Raw genomic sequence first — 21,647 nt, forward strand, 5'->3', positions numbered from 1 at the left:
CCACTTTTAGTTAAATTTGGGAACATACAGTGATCTCCCTCTCAAGATAAATTGTAAGAACTTTTCATCCCGTAACTTGAAATTTTGTTGCATTTAAAACTTTGATTTATGATCAAATTCTTGCAAGACCAATGAAATTCCCATCAGAGGTGGAAATTATAAATGAGTTTTCAGTGCGACTAATGGTGAATGTGTGGAGTCAGTTTATTTTGAAGACTGAAAACTCAGGTTGGTGATTTATTTAAGAGAAAACTTTTTGTTAACATACTTTTGAATCCAAAATTAAGCCATAAATCAAAAGATCTGACAAAATAAGTAAAATGTCAAATATCTAAGTCTGTTGAATGGTTTTATAAACAAATTGGCCAACTTTCCTCCTCACAAACTAATTTAAAAAGGTAGTTTACATGGTTAACAATGACAACAGTTACATACTAACCACACTGTCAACTACGTAACCAAATGATATGCACTGCAATCTGCATTCAAACCTTACTGTTAATATACTGCAGTAATGATTGTGCTCTTTGTGTCAAATAAGTCAATCATCCTTGTTTTTCCTGACTGGGCTAATGAATAAGCTAGCCACAAGGTAGCATGGCTGTCAGGCCAAATGTTCATAACTTCTAGCTTTGGAAGTTATGTTGTGTTGTGTCAGGGAGTGATTATTAGTCACCTCATCGTGTAGAGCAGCGTGCCATTGTCGACTAGTCGCAACAGCTTGTTTGGAGTCGTCATGTTGTGGGCCACTGACTTCTTCCCGTTGTGGAAAAACGTATCAGGAGTCCAGATTTTACTAGCCAGGAGGTTGTTGAGGGGTAACACCTGCATGGGCCCATCAAACTTCAGCCTCTCATCCCTCCAGCTCTGACGGAAGAAGACATCGATGGTGTACTCCTGAAGAGGAAGAGAGAGCACAAGATAATCCTTGAGACAATTGTGGGGCTAGACAGCCAGCCAACAAGTGTCAACAAATAAGTATCCAAACTGATACATTTTGTATGTATTCAAACAAATAACCACATTTCTGGTTAAGCCTTACAACTATGTATAATTTAAACATTAAAAATACACTGTGTATTGGCTTGCACCTATTTCAATGTTCGCCCCACACAACAGGATATCTAATAGCAAATACTGAACCTGTTTAATTTTTACACAAAATTAAAATGCCTCCAGATTGGATAGGGGAAAAGAATCACTGACCACACCGCTTTCCACAGAAAAATCTGCCAAAATAATCCTTAGAACTATCCATTAATTGAGCCTCTGCTAACTTTGGTCGGAAAGGAGGAATCAGGCTGAAAACTGGCCAATTATTCTGTAGTGTGTGCCCAGCTAAGTGTAGGATTTAAAACTGACCATCTGTGCAGCGTTCAGTCCGGGCTGCACACTCAAGAGGTAAATTGCTCCCTCTCTTGTCAGTCTTTGGATTTCTACAGCACATGCCAAGATCCATCTCCTGTGCCCACCAGAAGCACCACTCTGCTGTGCTTCCACTTGAGATATGCCTCATGTTTTTCTTATTTTTCTCCTGCACAAACCTGTAGTTTTCCCATGATCTTATGATCTCTCTTCTCCAGCTGCTCAGGGCAGCGCTCCAGAAAAGGCCACAGTTGGCAGTGGTGCTGCAGTTGGTCAGAGCAAAACCACTGCACACAGAACACTGCGGACACTGACAGAGCAACGACGAAGCCGGGGGGTGGCTTACAGGGCTTAGGCCCCTTATGTTTAAGAGCCCTGGATCTCTTAGCTGGATACAAGAAAAGCTGCATAAAGTCATGACAATTGAATGCAAAAGAAATGCCGTAAAGTATACTCCCAAAGTCCAAGAAAACCCACCCTTACCTGTCATTTCTTTGGGCTAAATTTTGGGATGCACGCACCGCTGGCACACACAGAGAACTTGGCATTAGCTGAGAGCGGCAGGGGCATCATATGCATGAGAATATACATGGAGTAAACAAGTGTAGCCCTGTTAACCAGTCAGCTCTTACAGCCTCATCCAACCCCCCTCAACTCTCAAGAACCAAGGACAGCCCGGTTAACAGACAACAACTTAGTTTGTAGACAAAGTGAGGATGTGCTGGTGGATGTGCTGGTTTAGCAACTTATCCAAACAACTGAAACTATCTGGATGAAAACCACAGACTGTAGAAAGAATTGGACAAACCCTGTGTGACGTCAGCCGTCTGTTTACAATAGGCGGACTCAAACGGCTCTTGGGGCCAATCCATGGAGACTTCCATATTGAAATCGCGATCTCAACCGAACTTTGGATCAACCTAATGGCCCGCCCACTAAGCATGACTTCCTGTCAGCTAGCTAGCTAGCATTCTGGTTGACAGAAACATGGCCTCTGCCTGTCGAGCTATCTGTCAAACAAATGAGACGCACCAATCACCGCGAAGTGTGGTTTATGCTAAATATTATTCAAACGATCGTGGTACAAAAAAATTCACCCCCCCATGAGAGCACAATAAGACACTAGCTAATGAGACACGTTTGGTATTTTGAACCAGGCTATAAAACCAGTTTATTTCTAGTGTCAAAAACCAGCTGTTTAACAGGTGTCCAGACGGGACTTCCAGTGTTTGTGCAGCTAGCCTCAAGTGGATACCTGCGGTATTGCAATTTTTTGCACTTCCGCATTGGCTTCATTTTTCACAACCGGAGGTTGCCGCTTGATGAAAACACAAAATTTGACAAGAATGAAAGGAGAGAGGCCTTCTAAAACAAAGAGAGAAGTAATTTTTCCTGGGGATGTACAAATCCTGATGCTCAACCTCCGCTCCTGCAGCGGTGGTGGCGGCTGCTAACTCTAGCATCACCAGGCAAGTGCCGCAGTCAAACCCATCCGCACGTTCACAGATTGACTGAACATTACTTGCCATTTAAGCTGACAGTATCACTAGATCAGGAGCTTGTCACAAAATGAAAATGGCTGAAGAAATGGAGATGAAGACAGTTTTGAAAGCGTGACTTCTAGGGATCTCCACAGAGGACAACGGCTCTAAAAGCTGGGGCCTCACGTGTTTACATTACGGGGCTATAGACGATAATAAATAAAACATGAAAATGTCATTCTTGTAGTCAACAAAACCTGTGTGTCCACATTTATACACATTTATGATAGTTATTATAGCATATATTATGTTACTATAGAAAATGAAGTGTTTTAAGAGTAATATATCCTTTCAACATAGAATTATCCCTCTCTCAACATTGTTCTGGAAGTCCAACACTAGACAGAGACACAAATGAGCCTCAGTGAGAAATCTTGTAATACATCTGCTTTCATGTTTTATTAATATGCAAAAAAGTCCTTCCTCATTGCCACCAACACATAAAAAGTAAACAAAGTAAAATGAATGCAGGAAGTAGCCAGTCAAAAGAGATTTATTTCTCATTATTCATTCAATGGAGCTCGGTGTCCTAGCAACAGCCTCCCTCATCAGCTGTGTTAAGACGGCTGCTGTGCATGCCGATGCACAGCCAGATGGAAGTAAGCTGTCTGTATCTCACGCTACAGTACACATTATTGGTGATCGATAGCCGCACGGCGGATGTGTTTCCCTTTAATTCTCCTGTGCTTTTGATGCTTGGGTTAAAGGGCTTGTGCTGCTCACCAGTGAACTGTAACTAGCTTCTCTCCGAGCACAAAAACTGATAAAGTCATTTCTCAGCGGCTTTAACAACAGGAAGTCATTATCCTTAGCTGGAGAGGTGTGCACAGTCCACTCAACACATCAACAGGACTCCTCTGAACAGCACAGGATAGAGCACTCTTAATTGATGTGATTGACCTCCTGGTGGTTACCTACAGCGCCATCAAAACAGAATTACACTTTGTCCTCACTACAGAGCTCTTAATAAAGCCCGCAGAGAGCAGCACAGACAGATACAAGCCAGAGTCTGACAGACACGACTTTCAGTCGACAATGTTGCTGTTAAATGAGAAACATAACTCAATAGGCTGACAAAAAACAGTCTCTGTTCAACAGGGGCATGTAGAGACACTTTTAAGGTCAGAGTTTGAACAACAAGAACAGAAAAATGACACTTCAAATCAGGCCTGCAAAAAATGATCAATGTGTGGAGGAAAAGATATAGTTTTTAGGGTACCTTTTGTCTTTAAATCCTTATAGCTATTGAATTAGACCCCATAATCAGGATCAATGATCAGGATTGCATTTGTGTATATCTGAAATGACTCAAAGTTTGAAGCTGTTTTACAGAAATCCACCAGTCAGCCATCAGTAGTAAATATGATGCATGACGAACACAAAGACCTGTTTCCTGTGCACGTTTTTCACCAATAAGGATTCACTATTTTAGCTCCAACCTCAGTGTTGGACAAAATGAAAACCTGAGAAATACATGGCTAAAATGTCAATTACCTCCCTTATAGTTAGCTGCTGTATTAGCATAAGCAGCTGATCTCTGTTAATGCTCAAGAACTTACTTTCTGGACGAAAATGCAAATACAAATTCAATAAAATGTTAACCAGACCAAAAGGTTTATTTTATTTTAGTGAATTTGAAAGCATTGCCCCATAATTGTCTGTTAAGGCCATTGTATGGGTGTAGTTGATGACCTCGCCTGTTCTAATGCACTGGATTACCGGGGCCCACCCACAGGAGGGGACCATGTTAAGCCAGGAGAAAAACAAGAATGATGCTCGTTCAGTTTGATTTTTGTGATTGGTTAATAGGAAGTTGGCCCATCTATTGTCCAATGCATGCATTCCTGTTAAACTGCACATGTAACTTGCACCAAAATGCCAAAGGGATAAGTAACAGTGGAAGGCTGAGCTTTGACGAAAAATCCCAAAGCTAATTCACTCTATCAAAGCTGCAAGCCCTGATGAAGACACTGAAAACCTTCCTGTGGCAATAGTCAGTGAGCCACTGGGTGCCAACGAGCCACCAACAACAACTGGCACGCCAGCTGAGCCGTCTGAGGGAGCGAGAGCGATGGAAATACCAGATAATATCTCAATAGTTTTAACAGTAGAGTGTTGGTTATCTTGCAAATACCATTATGTATTTTAACTTGAATACTATCTGAGTCCTGTGAGGTAAGCAGTGTAGAAGATGGATGGATGAACTGACTGAGTAAGTAACATCAGCTAAGTCTGTGCCTGGCTGCAGCTTTAGTGGAAAATGTAGCATTTCTGAGGAGCCTGGCACTGCCACATGTACAGGTGGCTATTCTGACTCCAAGCGGAGGCAAACTCTCCCTGCCCCACCCAAACAACACCTGCTGTTGCCCCAGTAGTCTGTATTTATTACCAAGTAATTCCTTGTAATAATGTTTCAGCTCTTTGGTAATTAGGTGGTATTTTACCCTAACCCCAACCCCAACTTCCTAACCTTAACACTAAAAATACTCAATTTAATTAAGTGGGCCAAAATAAAGATATAAGATGAGAATTACCAAGCAACTTATATAGAAAATTATCTTATTTCTAAAGAAACTTCTTGGTAAATATCACCTACTCACCAGAAAATTGCCACAATGTTAAACGGTTACAGTTAGGGTAAAGGCAAGGGTTAGAGGGTTAGGGATAGGGTAAAACACCACCTTATTAACAGTGAACTGCCTCAGTATTACAGGGGTTAGTGTTAGGGGCTTAGGGTAAGGGTAAAATTCCACCTAATTTCCAGGGAAAGGATGAAATATTACAAAGGTTAGGGTAAAGGTAAGTGGGTTAGGTATAAGTTAAGATACCACCTAGCTAGCAAGATATTGTCACAATATTACGAGGGTTTGTGTTTGGGGATTAGGGTTAGGGTAAGGGAGTAGAATACCACCAAGTTACCTGGGAATTGAATAAATATTATAAGGAATTACTTGATAATTAATACTTTATTACTAGGTAAACATTTCCTGATATAACTGAGTTGTCAGTTAGGAAAATACCAACTTATTAGTAGGTACTTACCACCATTTTCTTGACGCATGGCTAAATAATTACACTTATTTCTATAAAAATTACTTTGAAATTAGGGCCCTTCTTTTTTAGGCTACAGAAGTTAGCATGCAGCCCTTCTGCTTCCCTTGTTATTGACTATTAGGTGTGCTTTAAAATGTTCAGTGTGCTTAATGTTTGTTTCAGGAAATTTCAGCAAGGAAACGTAAAAAGTGTCCTGGTATAAGAAGCGGCGTTAGACCTGATTGTACACTTGAAAAGATGGGTCAGCTTATATTCCCCTTAACCTGTATAGCTGACATGTGTGATACTGAAGTCCCGCCCCTTCTTGATTTTGATTGGTGGATGAGGGAGAAGGGGAATTAACATGCACAGCAGTGCTCCAAAAATGTAGCTATTTTCATCTGAGTGTTTTGACTACAACATCAAAAAACAGCTGATGCTGAGGATGTGTTTGCGCTGATGCTGAGCGCTGAAAACACTGAAAGTGCTGACTGCATTAAAAATGTTCAGCTGCATTGATTTTGTAGAGAAAATATACTCTGCCAGCGCAAAAAGCACATGTGGACACAGGAGCTACATATGCAAGAAAACCCTTAGAGCTGAGCTAACAAAATGTTAGCTTCATGCCACTAAAAAACTGTGGAAGTAGCCTCTTTTTGCTGCTATTGGTCTACCTGTCTCTAATAGGTAGAAAATGAATAACCATACTATTCAAATAGAAAAATTTACAGCTATGAGAGCACTAACATCAAGAACAGGTGCTCACACTGCACTTATATTCCAGGTATTAATGATTCTATGTACTGTATCTATTAAAACAGAGACAGAGAAACATTGCAGCTCCTTGTTGAGTTTGGTGAATTTGATGCTTCCATGCAGACAACAGAGGACTCTCCAGGTCACAAAAAGACTGATGAACACCAACACAAGGACAAACACTAAAAAGACATTTATCATTCTGTTCATTCTTTGACCAAAACTTTCTGGCTCACACTGCAGGATAGTTTCTTTTCCTCAGACTATTTAAATCTTCTTTACCACTTCTACACTCATGTCATGCACTTCATTCTTCTTCATTTTTTTTATAAGTCCCACAACATCGCCGAGTCTCCTCCCAGCCGATGTTTAACACCCAGAGATGAATTAACAGACAAAAGCTCTTGGCCCAGCGGGACAAAGGCATCATTTGTTTGTTTCTTTTTTGGACAGAAATCTCCTGTAAACAGAGGGTATTAATTCGAAGATTGAAAGACAGACACGAGGAGAGGCGTAGTCAGTCTCCACTCAAGGCCAAATGGTACAATCAGTTCAAATGCCAGCTGGTGTTCCTCCAGGGACCCTCTGATTGATTTCTCCTTGACAGAGGAGACAGAGCGGAGCTTCTACCCAACGCTACTTTTCAAATGTCTTTTTTATAGCAGCCAGCATCATGAATAGATTTACTGTAGCAAACAGCTGTAATTTAAATGACACTTTAAAACACATTCACAGCACCCCAGTGACAGTGTTACAAATAGAGTCATGAATACTGAACCACTCTTCACGAGCAATGTACAGAAAACGTTTTTTTTTTTAATGCCTGAGCACATATTTTAAAGCAGAGTAAGAGTGGTGAGGAAAGAAAAAACACTGAATGACAAGCCGTAAGAACACTGGATGGATTGAAGAACATCTTTTAGCTCTAAGAAAGCTAAATCAACAGATTCAATAATTCGATAACTATGAAGACATTCACCTTTATCAAAATCTATTTAGTATTTGCATTTATATTGCCTCACATAATAGCTGAGTGAAATATAAAGAGGCACTAAATCTGACGACATGAATAAATGTAGAATTTGGTCACCTGAAGTGGACATATTGATTGCTAATTTTATTTCAATAGCCTTTTATAACCTCTTCATATGACCTGTGTAGCCAATCAGTCTAAAACCAAGGCCTTTTACACTGAAACAAATCAGACATGATTAATTTAAAGCTATATAATAACTGCATAAAGTTAGCAGAATAAACAATCATGAAAATGCAAATTAAAAATGAAACAAACCTACAATTGCTATTGTTCTGCTGAGAATTTGAGCATCTTAATGCTTGTTGTTTTGGTTAACTGGCCTGCATTGTTAATGTTTAAGTGTCACTCTCCTATAGAAAACTGAAAAAAAAAAAAAAATCTACTGTTTATCATCTGCTATGTCTGTTGGCAATGAAAGCAAGTAAGGGGAAACATGAGGCCCTGTTCCAAAGTCATGCTGTAAGAAGAGGGGATGCAACACAACCCTGTTCTTCCATTTTTGAAAACATGAGGTTAGCATCACTTTCCAACTGGGTGTATAATTTTCAGAAAAGCTGACATTTCTTGGTTACAACATTGAACATGCTTTTACATTATTCTTAATCAATCATGAAATTTCAGTGTTATATTGTATTTGTATCAAATAGCCAATACAAGATCAATGAGTTAAACTAAAGACCAATAATATTTTAGAAACACAGCCCTGATATTGTGGTCAAATACTCTTTTAAAACTGTAATACAGCCTCCCGCCACCGTAGCTTCAGTTGATGGCCCCTGCCTTTGTATCAGAGCTTTTCCCTGGTACTCCTCACACATAAATGTGAGAAGCTAAGCAGTTAGTGTTGAAGAAAAAGTGCAGAATGACAGTTTTTTTAAACCGGAAAATAAAACGAAAATGTTATGTAGGCTGTCCAGGGTAAACCAAAGTGAAAAAAGGCCACATATCAAAGCATAATATTAGTCTGCAGAGGAACAAAGACTCCTTTTATTCTCAGAATAGCAACATTTTACATAACACTTGATAAAACCATAATTTTTTAGTTCATCAACTACCAGATCTCTAAATTCTTAATACGCTGATGGCTGTGAGTTATTATGTTTTTACATTAAACATAAAACACGCTGTGAGTAGTTTTCTGTAATTTCCATTAAAATATAACTTATAATAAGAAAATAGATAACACTGTTTTGTCAAACTATTTTCCACATAAATCAAACTCTAAATAAAGGATGAGGACAAAAAAACCCCCATAAAACTCAAAGAATGACTACATTTTACATAATGTTTTGTAAAACAAAAACTATGTTACACAACCTAGCACATGTTCTTTTTTTATAAGGAATTTATTGTTACTTGTTGCTGAAATTCACATAGCTACATTTTCTCCTCTATCTGTCTCTGTGAGTGGAGATGAAGTGGTAATGGAGCATGCTACACATACATATGGAGTCGACCACAGCGCTTATGTTAATGAGAAAATGTCTTTGGCCCCGTCCATATGGAGACGAAAACGATATATTGCCATTTGGTTTTGAAAAAAGTTTCCGTAAAGACGGGATCATTTCAGGAAATATCCACGTAAGCACGGAACCACTGAAAACGACTGAAAATGCTGTGGTGCATATGCCAAGCCTGTACGTGGCGCTGTAATGCATCAAAAGAGAGAAGAAGATTACACAAAACTGACAAAAACTTTCTTCTAGTTGCCCTTCTGGTTGTTCTCCGCGTTGGATTTAAGAACATCTGGCGTATTTTGCTGTAAAAGCCATAACAAGCACAGTAGCTCCTGCAGCACGAACACAACCCTGTAATCCATCATTGTTGTTTTGACCGGACCTGCGCAGGCGTCTTAAGAGAGCTATGCTTTGTGTGACGTAATCATTTCAAGAAAGGTGCGGTTGGCCATCCACATGGAGACGAAACAGTAGTTGTTTACCGATCGGTGTACTCTGGGGCCTGTTTTCAAAAAGTTTCGTTTACAGTCACCCAAAACGTCGCTTCCGTGTGGATGAAACGCCGATATGACAAAAAACTTTTGCGTATACTCCTGAATTTGTCTCCGTGTGGATGGGGCATTTAAAAGTGTTGGCTGTGGCAGAACGGCGAGGAAGAAATATCCTCCCTTTATGCTGTGCTCTTTTGTGCTGGAAAGGAGGGACAGGGGAGGGGTGGAGGGCTCTCAACGGTGTGTTTGTTCACACAGAAGAGCCGGCTCATTCGTGACAGACACATCACTATTCACTACCGACCATTATGTGCTGTGAAAGTCAAACTTCTGGCCATTTTCTTGTTGGTAGAAGGCTAGAACCTCCTTGTTTTGGCTTTTAGTGCCATTTTTTTATTCAGTACTCAATGCTTTTTAAATTGAGTGAAGTACAATACTTCTCTCAAAATGTACTTAAATAAAAGTAAAAGAAGTGATTTTGAAAAGTAGTCAGAAATGTAAAAGTACACAAAAAAGCGACTCAATTACAGTAACTTGAGTAAATGTAATCAGTTACTTTTCACATCTAAGTACTAGTAGTGAACAACCTCCTGTTTTTCAACAATCAAACATATTTCTCAATATGAATCTGTTCTGTAGGAATTGTACAAGAATTGGCTGTTTGTATAGTGTTAATGATTCATCTGACACCTACCTGGTCACAACATAACAAGTGAAAAGTGTTAATTTTAGTTTGTACCATAGCCAGATAAAACCTCCTCAGCTTTAAAAAACCTTGTCTTGTTGAAAGATTAACTGCCAGATTGTCCAATATAACTGAGCTCAATGTGCTGTTGAGTCATTTCACTGTCTAATAAACTTAATTAAAATCACATTTTTACAGATTATTGCTCAGAATATTTAATTTTTCCCAGGCCCTTTTTGTATTTCAGAGATGGTGCTGCTCTACCAGACAACACGAGACAGTGATGTTGTTTTTGTTCATGGACTCTCTTTCTCTGTGTAAGCTCTCTGCAGAAAACCATCCAGTCTGCCTTCTTACACTGCATGCTTCAGTTCACTCTTTGGCTTGTGCTTATTTCAGCAGCTCCTGTATCACTGAGGTGAAGAAGTTTCATTGGAGAAGTCAAATCAGGTAACTTCTAATGCAGTCACCTGAGTTAACACATGAACTACACACGTGAATCAGACTTATTGACTCTTACCTGTTCTGACTGCCACAAGCTGTGAGGCTTTTCAAGTGAAATGAGTGAGATGAAGCAATCAGATGTAGAAATCCCTGTCTAGTCGTGTATGCTATAACTACATGGGTGTCTGAACACTTTCAAGTGAAGGTTAATTACCAATCACTTGTCACACCAGTGTTTCTCAGTCAAAAAGTCACAAAAACAGATAAAAATAGGCTCATGGACGACGACAAAGTACAAGCATGTCATGCTAACACATAAATGTCTCCTTCAGTCAGCTTCTCAGGGGAGAGACACTGCCTCATGCAGCGCTGAAGGAGAGAAAATAATGAGTATAAAAGGAAATGAGGGAAGTGATAGGAAAGGCTGATAAGGTGGCAGTTAAGGTAGGATGTAGAGCAGACGGGGCGAAATGAGTCTAGACGTTAAAAACGACACAGTGTCTGGATTTCTGATTACAGCAGGACCGTTTGGTCTAATATCTGATAGAATATTAACGCAGCCTTTTAGCTTTAATTAATGACTTCATTAAATACTAAACATTAAGTTATTAGATTATATTTTAATGTCATCACCTTTTAATTTTAATTTGGTTTTCATCAAACAGATGCAGTCATTTTAGGCCTACTTAAAGGGATAGTTCAGGGTTTTTTAAGTGGGGTTATATGAGGTACTTATCAATATTGAGAGGGCTACATACAGTAGATGACATTCGGTGTTGTTCCTACACAGCAGCTAAGTTACGTGATGTTGCAGACAGAGTCAAGGCATGCTCTTAGGTGGCTAAGATACTCTGTTTATAAGCCTGATCTCTGCAAAGATGTGACACGTGTTATGTTTCCCAAGGTCATGTTTTTGTGTTTATTTAGTTTTGTTTGTACTTCCTGTTTTATTTTGAAGTCATTTGCCCTTGTCTCTTTCTTCCAAGTCCTGCTCCTCTTGTTGCCCTCCGTGTCAGCCCCGCCTCTAATTATCCACACCTGTGTCTCATTATCTCCTGATTGTCTATGTACTTAACCCCAGAGTGTGTCCCCTCATGTTCCCAGTTCAAAGTGTTTCCTTTGTGTTTCCCTTTCTCTCATGTTTTGATCCACATAAATTATTTTAATTTTTTGCCTTTCTTTTGACCCAGCCTTTGTGTCATCCTCTGTTTTTTGTCTATTCGGCACTCTGGCTTTATTCTAGGCCAACTTTGGACTCATTAAAGAAACTGCTCTTTAAGCACCCCTGCTGGAGTCTGCATTTGTATCCATGTGTCTGAGTCTTTGAGTCAGGATGTAGTCTTAATTTGAACAAAAATTTCTTAGAAAATCCTGCGTCTAGGAATTTTCTTAGAAATGTATCAGTAGTCGCAATTCTTTGAACTTAGAAAATTTTCTGAATATGCCTCCAGATGTTCATCGTATTTCTAACCAAATCTGCTGCAAGAGAATGAGGAAGAAATCACTGCCTCTGCACTAGTGTATTTTGGGTCATGGTCAGACAACTTGATATCTGGATCTGTTACAATGGTACCTGTTAACCTGACATGCCAGAAAGACTGTTTTTATATATATATCCACAGCATGGATATATTTCACATTCTCAAAGCTCGCATAGAAAGAGTTTGGGAAGGGCAGGACTTTTGAAAAAAATTCTTGGAAGGGGATTAGAAGAACATTCTGCCTGTCACATTCATGACAGGCCAATCAGAGAGACAAGACAAAACTACGTTGTACGCCTTGAGCTGACAGGTTACCGCTGCTGTCGATTGTTAATGGTGGAGCTTCTCTGTGAATAAAACTGATGCCAAGGCTGGTCTGGATATGTGCTAAAACACCTTCTCTGCCAAGACAAGCTTTGGGTGTGACTCTCTGCTCTTGTTTTAAAAAGAAATGAGGTCCAGTTTTGATTAAACTGCCACTTTCCTACAGCTACATCTGAGCTAAGAGCTACCACTGCAGCAGCCATGGGATACAACAACAAACCCCATCTGTAACGATTGCAAACTCGTGCCAAAACAGGCCGGAGAAGAGAGAAAACATATTTTCTGTCATAAAGAAGAAGAAGAAGAATTGTTTCCACTTCTGACAAAACTGCTGCTGTGGCTAAATCTGAGCTAATCATACCACTAGCGGCCATTGTATACCACCACTCACACCACAACTCAGCCTTTCCCCCCGTAACTCTCACAAAGTCATGCCAAAGCAGATCGGCAGAAGGGTAAAAATTTCTTTCACATCATGAAAAACTTTTAGGGTTGTTTGTATTCTTTATTTCATACAGAAATGTGATGCAGTTCTAGTAAAACTGACGCTATGCTAAAGCTACATCCGAGATTTTCACCTCACTGTAGGCAGCCGTTGAAAACAGCTTCCAGTACAGCCAAACTCGGCCTATGGCTACCGCCTCATTCTCCTTCAATGACACCGATTGGTCTGAACAGTATTCGGTGTGGCACACATGTTGTGCGTTGTTTTTCAATATGGATTTGCCTGATGACAGAGATGAAGTCTGGCGAACCCATCTACTTTGTACAAGAAGTCAGATTAGGCAATCACAGAGCAATACATTTGTGCCATTACTTGACCGTCAAACACGACAGACTACGTGGTTGTATCCAACCAGTTAGACCAATTGGACCACTGCGCTATATCAAGTCCAGACTCAACGCTGTCAGCCATCTAACAGTACATTTTAGAGCACTTCATGCTTTCATCTGCTGAGAAATTTATGGAGATACAGATTTCCTTATCCAGCAGGACTTGGTACCTGCCCACAGTAAACCCAAAACTACCAGAAACTGGTTTGCTGACCATGGTATTACTGTGTTTGATTGGCCAGTCAACTGGTCTGACCTGAACCCCACAGAGAATCTCTGGGAAAATGTCAAGAAGAGGATGAGAGACATTAGATTCAATAATGCTGATGAGCTGAAGGCTGCTATCAAAGCAGCCTGGGTTTCATAACACTCCAGCAGTGCCACAGACTGATTAGCTCTATGCTATGTCACTACAGTTATTTGTGCAAAAGGGGCTCCAACCAATAACTGAGTGCATAAATGAGCCTAATTTTCCAGAAAGTCAACATTTCTGTATTGTAAATACTTTTTTTGGACTGATGTTTTGTAATATTCTAATATTTTGAGAAAGCAGATTTTTGACTTTTGTGAGCTGGAAGACCTAATACTTGGTGTCCTAGATTAGTCTGTTGTGGCTCGTTGGTCTAGGGGTATGATTCTCACTTAGGGTGTGAGAGGTCCCGGTTTTGACCTCTGGACGAGCCCATGGTACCATCTAGTCTAGTCTGTCTCAGGTGCTCTTTTCCAGATTCATGCTGATGGGGCCAGGCATGGACATGCCTGCTACTCCTGCTGAGACTCCTTAACTGAGGAATGCTGGAATCTCCTTGAATGACACTCCATGAAGGGTGTGTGTCCACATTCAAGCTCTCTACAGTTAAGTCACAATTTAACATTTTGAAGACCATTTTGACATCTTGACAATTGCCAAGAGGTCAAGACCATCAAGACCATCTTGACAATTGCTTGAACTGTTCCATTGGAGCAGTATGAACGTTTGTGAGATGTAATCCAATATTCACATGACTGTAAACAGAGATTTGTTGCAATATTGGTGTCCTTAAGAAATATTTGACATGTGTGCCTGTCAGGGGTGCACTCTTCCTCTGGGCCCTCCATGACATGCCTTCAGAAGTTACAGCCGGGACTCCTCAATATGGAAATGCTGGCGTTTCCTTATGAAAGTTCCATGCATAGTTTCTCTACAAGTAAAGGCAGGCATATACCTGTTATCCAAAGCTGTTTTGTAGACCATCTTGATGCATTTTAGATCGTCTTGACAATGCATCCAAGGAAGCAGTCCAAGTAATTGTCTTTATGAACGTTTCCAAGATATAATCCAGCATTTACATGACAGAAAAACAAGACATTTGATGCCATATCGGTTTCTGGGAGAAGGTATTTGTGGCTCGTTGGTCTAGGGGTATGATTCTCGCTTTGGGTGCGAGAGGTCCCGGGTTCAAATCCCGGACGAGCCCTTCCTACATGTCTACCTGTCAGGGGTGCACTGCTCCTCTGGGCCCTCCACAACATGCCTTCACGAGTTACAGCCAGTACTCCTCAATATGGGAATGCTGGTGTTTCCTTAAGAGGCAGGTGTGAAAGCTGGTTTTCCATACATAATTTCTCTACAAGTAAAGACAGGCATATACCTGTAATTCAAGGCTTTTTTGAAGATCATCTTGATCTTTTAGACTGTCCTGACATTGACTCCAGGGAGCAGTCCAAGCAATTGCCTTTCTGAACGTTTGCTAAATGTAATCCAGCATTTACATGACAGAAAAACAAGACATTTGCTGCCATATTGGTTTCTAGGAGAAGGTATTTGTGGCTCGTTGGTCTAGGGGTATGATTCTCGCTTTGGGTGCGAGAGGTCCCGGGTTCAAATCCCGGACGAGCCCTTCCTACATGTATACCTGTCAGGGGTGCACTGCTCCTCTGGGCCCTCCACAACATGCCTTCACAAGTTACAGCCAGTACTCCTCAATATGGGAATGCTGGTGTTTCCTTAAGAGGCAGGTGTGAAAGCTGGTTTTCCATACATAATTTCTCTACAAGTAAAGGCAGGCATATACCTGTTATTCAAGGCTTTTTTGAAGATCATCTTGATGCATTTTAGACTGTCCTGACAATGCGTCCCAGGGAGGAGTCCAAGCAATTGCCTTCCTGAACGTTTGCTAAGTGTAATCCAACAATTACATGACTGAAAGGAGAAATTTGTTGGAAAATTGGTGTCCTGGAGAAGGATTTCGTGGCTCGTTGGTCTAGGGGTATGATTCTCGCTTTGGGTGCGAGAGGTCCCGGGTTCAAATCCCGGACGAGCCCTTTCTACCTGTCAAGGGCTCACTTCTGAAGGTCCCTGCCGACGGCGTATCCAAGGACATGCACTCCCAAGCCACTACTGAGATTCCTCAATTTGGAAAGGTTGGCATTTCCTTGCAATGCAACAAAAAAAGTTGAAATATTTCACTTTCTATGAGATAAATCTAGAATATCTGGAAGTTTCACTTCTCAAATGAATGACAGGAGACAAAAAACTTTTTCATAATATTCTGTTTTTTTTTAGGTGCAACTCAGATTCTGAAAAGACAGTATGCAAATATTTACTGTTGTTAGTTTTTAGGGGGAATATAAATATGAATTTTTGTTGTACAGAAATTGCATGACCTGTTAAGATTAGCTTTGTCACTTTATGAACATGTTTTTAATGTGAGATTCACAACACTTTGGAAGGAAAGCCAGCAACATGTTTTTTCATCTTCCTCTCTCCACTTTCTGGGGTGTAAACACTTTTCCTCGCCAGCATTTCTGTCTTTTTAGTCTATGATAGTCCCTCTATGACACATCAAAAAGGCAGGGATGTTGTTGCCAGAGCTGGTCAAACTTTTCCTCTGTCTCATAGTTCTATGTCACAGCCCCAACTTCATTACACTTCTTCTGCTTTGCCATTTTGTTTGTTTACATTTGTGACTGCCCACATGCAGAGTGCTCAGTGCTCTTTTTGGTCAACATCACAGAGTCCTAAAACCCTGTGACTGTCGGGGTTAAACCATGCTGAGAAAGAGCATTCTTCTGACCTCAAATTTACAGAGTGCAGGAAATTGTACACATTTTGGGGGGGGGGTTAAAACAATACATGAGTCAGAATTGGATATGTAGGACTTTAAGTTTAAAATCTAGTATTATGACGACTCTACAACTTTAAACTCAATAAAAAATAAAGTCTCCTTTGCAGTCATTTGATCTGATTTCCTGGTTTCTTCTTTGAGATGATTAAATTACCTGTTGAAAAAACATATCTGCAAGTAAAACCACAGTTTTTAATCTTCAAAACATAAACCTACCTGAGAGCACACACAGACCCCTCGCTGAGTCATGGAAATTTGAATATTTCCCCTGTCACTTATCTCAAGGTGGTGTTGTTTTTTTTTTTAGAAAACAGTGTATCTTTATTAGCTGACTGCTTTGACAAGTTTGATGTAGTGCTCCTGACAGGATTTTCTATTGTGGGTGGAAGCTAATTTATGGTGCAGAATAGTAATGTGTGATACATGTAGTGACGTCTTGTTTCTGACAGTCCTCAGCAGAGCAGAGGTAACTCTGATTAGCCACTGAGCTGATGAAACCGACTCCTTCCTGCGGCCTGCGTATCCACCTCAGCTGACTCCTCTGAACTTCTCACTGTGGGCATTACACTGATTAGAAAAAGATTTGATTAATGTCTTAATTACTAATCCATCCCGCTCTCCAGGTGTCAATTATTCTCTCTCGCTTCGCTTCTTGTGAGCCGCTCACCTTTCCCTGCTGAGACCGTAACTCGTGTGAGACTTGCAATGAGCTGTGAATCCCACACCAACTCCAATTATCTTCAGATTTAAAAAGCTGCTTCTGCAGCTCTGAGGCAAAAAAAAAAAAACCTTTGAGCACTTGTGTGAAACACTTCAGATACTCATATTTTGTTCCACAAATATAATCAGACTAGAATCAGAGAGCTGTAAACAAATGAAGGGAAAGCAGCAGTGAACATATTTATGTCGGTAAAACATTTGAAGAAGTCCTCATCAAAGACACGTTATTGGATTATGGTTATTGTGAGCAGCTCTCGAGGAAAAAAAGGGTCATATTTAAGACAGAAACAAGCAAGAAACTACATTTTGTGAAAGTGTAGACATATGCTCATCATATGCAATCTTATCTCTTCAGTGTGTTTCTGTAGGCTACCCTCTAACTCAGTTTTGTTTTTTGCGTGTGAAAGGAGACACATTGTTGTGTGGATTACATCTTCAAAATGATCTTTCTTAAAGTAATCAAAGTGGATAACAGACTAACTCCAGCTAAACGATGGATGATTTGTAAACATAAACCAAGTTTTTATGGTAGAGCACACTAGCTTTTTGTAGCAGTGATTTAACAGTGGTGTCCACAGACAGGAGATCTCAAAGAATCCCAAGAGATCAAACATGATGCCAAAGGAAAAAGAAATATATATTATAATTGACATCCTCAGTGGCCAGTCCTGAAATGAATCCAAAATAAACAAAACAAGTAAAAAAAAAATGTTCTTTGCAGATGATTTCACACCACAGTGGAGAACTCCAGATAATGGGCAAGAAGTGGTTTCTGCACAGAGAAACACTGTCAAAATAACATGTTTGTGCTGTTTATGACTTTACCATTTCTTAAGCATATTCTTGGAAAAAGGCAAAGATTGAAAAGCCTCTGTCTAACCCTCAATTAGAACATACTGTGGCTGTGCTGCACCATAGTTTTGCTCTAACTGAAGGCCATTGATGTCGCACACTGAGGGCATGTCTAGATCCCCGTGCCACAGCACACGGCCCTGATGAGCTTGAGACAACTGCAAGTGCACACAGGAATAGTATGTCAACAGCAGATTATTTTGCCTTTTTCAGGGTTTGATACAAAGAGGTTGTGGTTTCATGGCTTTTTACCTCAAAAGTTAATTTTCCTTGAAATGGGAACATTGTAGCTCCATGATCCACTGACCTAACCCACCAAAGCAGATGGATACGCCCGTTTCCGTGTTTCTTACTGGAAAATCGATATTGCAAAGCTCCCATTTCCGCCCGGTTAGAAAGTGACAGGACCAATCAGCATTGAGGGGTAGTACTTTCGGGCGCAGCAGAGTCGTGACGTATGCAAGCAGCGAGGACAGGCAGGTGCAATTATGGTGGAAGAGATTAGCGTGGATGCTGCTAAAGTGCCAGTTTTATCATAACGACATTTCTTCGTTGAAAGAAGAACAAAGAAAAGCATTGAGTTGTTTTCTTTTCAAAAACGACAAAGTCATGTACTGACATGTCTACAGTGGCCATGGTTCCCATTATGCAGTTCTCCATGGAGTTTACTTCTCTGTAGCAGTGCACCTCAGTTTGGGACTACAACGTCACATATTTTGTTGCCCTGATTTCCCCGTAAAGTTGTGACAGACAGATCATTCATCCAATCACCCTCTGAGTTTTTTTTCAAAGGCTCTGCCCTTTCCCAAATGCTGTGTATGAGAGATTTCCCAGATGGATGTGTGAAACAAATCCATCTGGCGTGTCAGGTTACCACTGACCTCCCTATGACCTTATACTTATGCTGCAGGATGAGATGTAACGTTTATACAGTGATGATTAATTATTAGGAGTCTGTTCATTATGTTCTATTTTGAAGTTGATCTGGATTGATGTGGATTTTGGTTTGATCTGTCTGCATAGACTGATGTGGTTTGACAGAGGCCAGCGCTGAAAACAGACCTGCACCATATCTCCAACAAAGCGGAATGGAGTGGAGCCTTGGTAACGGACCAGGGCACTGGCAGTGATTGACTAGAGACTGAGTGATTTGCTCTGTAGTACGATTCCCTGGCTGAATGCAGCGCAGCCATTGTATGTGGAAACTGGAGGTAAAGCCTGAATGATTGGTGTCACACCCCGCTCACATATGGTCTGCTTCCATAAAGCGGTTTGGCTCAGTACAGCTTGTCACAGTTTAGCACATTAAACCCTGATCTTGTCCCTGTTTTCTCAGCCAGTTTCTGCCAAGCCTTGCTCATTATGACAGGAAATCCATCTCTTTTAAGAGATGTTGATCCTTTGGCTCAGCTCAGTAGAGCTGGCTGTTTGGCTCCCAAACATTTCTTCATTTGGTCACAGTTTGGCATTTTATGTGTGGATTAGATCAGCGCTTCTCAACCTTTCATCTGTCAAGGCACGCTTCAAAATGTTAAAAATCTCAGGTCACTTACAAACAAGCATTCTAGAAATCTACATCTCCTGAGGGATTCATGGTCAGAAGAGAAATCTCCTAAGCACTAATGAAACAGGTTAAAATGCCAGTGTTTTGGCTTTTTGATGCATTTTAACTCAACTAACAAACTGAATGAAAGAAGAAAAAATGGTTTGACTCTTGCACAGAACATCTTGACATAAGCCTGGTCTTCTGCTGATCTGAGTGCTGACTTAACCTCCAAGCCTGTTGTATCATATTTGATACATACTTTTATGATACCTCTATCTAATTAATAGAATCATAAATTACAAAAAAAACCTTTTGAATACAATCTGAAAAAATGATAAAAATGCCCTCAAGTGGAGTATTTGAACATCTTTGGGACCATGTGACTGCTAACAACCTATATGGTTGAAATCCTGGCTGAGAAGATGGTGTAGGTACCTGGATCTGTTTGTGTCAACTCTATAATGTGTTTACACAAACTTTATTTCAGCCACATTAACTTTTTCAAGGATAATGTCATGTATTTCATCAAACTTTTTATCAAATAGTAAACAAAAAACGTGGATGTCTTAGCTGGGATCACAGGGGGCTTTTATTGATTGTATACTTTTTGAAAGCTGAATATTATGTTGTGAAACGGGTAAGAGCACTTAATCTCCCATCACAGAGCATTGACTCAAAAAACAGCGGTTGTTTAGAGAGGCAGACAAGGAGAGGTCAAGGTAACCAGACGAGGACAGGAGTACAGAAAACAGAAAAGAAAAGCTACACAGTAAGGTGCTGTGACAGACAAAGTAAATACACAGAGGAGGGAAGAATGACGAGGGACAGGTGCAACTAATCCACAGGGTTTACGCCAATAATTCCCCACTTTAATATAGCAGGATTATAAGTCATTATATCTCCTAAACATTTATGTTAATTGCATTATGTCAACATTAACAGGAGATATCAGTGCATCACAGTATTAGATTTCTATGCTCTTGCCTACTCTGACCTCTACGTCTTTGTTCAGGATGAGAAATATCAAATTGATTAAAGAGCTTGGCCAAGTGCATTTTATATCTCCGAGGTATTCAAATGTTGCACTGCACACCGCAGAGGACGCAGCAGAGTCAAGGCAAAATGTTCCAACAAAGAAGAAGCTGCATGCTTTTATGAAAAGAGAAAATACGTGATTCAAATGCAGGGAAATCAAACAGACAGGAGACGCACAAAGGGAGGAAGTTAAGTGTCTGCAACAAGAGGAGACGAGAGTTACCCAAAAAAAGGGCAATATGAATTATGTAACAATGAACAACGTAGGTAGCAGGGGGACACTGCAGGGACTCAGTGAGGAATACTCTTTTAAACAGCTTGTCTGTGGAGCCTGAATCTCAGCATACAACTTCGAAAACAACGTCTCAGATAGAGACCTAAAAAAATCTCACCCGTTTGGTTGTGTTTTCATCAAAGTTTTATTCAGAAAGGAACGCTTCATCCTAAAAAATGCTGACTGTAGAGAGAGGTAATGCCACTTTATGAGGAGCAAAAATGAAAGGAAGAAATATGAATGCTCTGATGGATTAGATAAACAGTACAGTCCATTAAATTTTCTTTAAAAAAATCAACCTCAATGTCCCAGTCAACACAACTGAAGCCACAAAATTCTCATTGATCCCAAAATTCATGAAGAAGATCGCTTTAAGTTAAAAAGATCCATTTACTACAGTCAAAGCTGTGCTGCATTCTGTATAATTATCTTTCCAGTGTTTAAACTTTTATCACCTATGAGCAACAGTGCTGTTTCTCACTATCTCATCCTTTGATTCATAACAACAAAGAATGATCAGAGACCTTGATGAAGTGTTTTTATGCCACACTTTTCTGGTTTCAACTACATTTGCTCATTAAGGTCTCTGGAAACAAGGATCAGAGTATATCCTAGCTTCTGAAACAGGAAAACATGCAGGATTCATAACCCAAACTCAGAACACTT

The 21,647-nt window shown here is 40.2% G+C and overlaps 1 protein-coding gene and 3 non-coding genes across 6 annotated transcripts in view; 3 read left to right on the forward strand and 1 right to left on the reverse strand.

Annotated features, from left to right (window-relative positions):
* The window catches only part of gabra3 (gamma-aminobutyric acid type A receptor subunit alpha3), a 232,004-nt gene that overhangs the window by 47,611 nt on the left and 162,746 nt on the right, over positions 1-21,647 (reverse strand). For all 3 annotated transcript variants that reach the window (XM_041801837.1, XM_041801835.1, XM_041801836.1), the window contains one exon: positions 677-897. In XM_041801837.1, coding sequence (XP_041657771.1) covers positions 677-897 — 221 coding nt within the window. The remainder of the gene's footprint in view (positions 1-676; positions 898-21,647) is intronic.
* On the forward strand, positions 14,833-14,904 carry trnap-ugg. Its single transcript has one exon. It is a non-coding gene; the product is annotated as a tRNA-Pro (tRNA).
* On the forward strand, positions 15,256-15,327 carry trnap-ugg. Its single transcript has one exon. It is a non-coding gene; the product is annotated as a tRNA-Pro (tRNA).
* trnap-ugg lies at positions 15,680-15,751 on the forward strand. Its single transcript has one exon. It is a non-coding gene; the product is annotated as a tRNA-Pro (tRNA).

This window comes from Cheilinus undulatus, linkage group 12, assembly GCF_018320785.1.
Source record: "Cheilinus undulatus linkage group 12, ASM1832078v1, whole genome shotgun sequence".
In the NCBI taxonomy this organism is placed as follows: domain Eukaryota; kingdom Metazoa; phylum Chordata; class Actinopteri; order Labriformes; family Labridae; genus Cheilinus; species Cheilinus undulatus.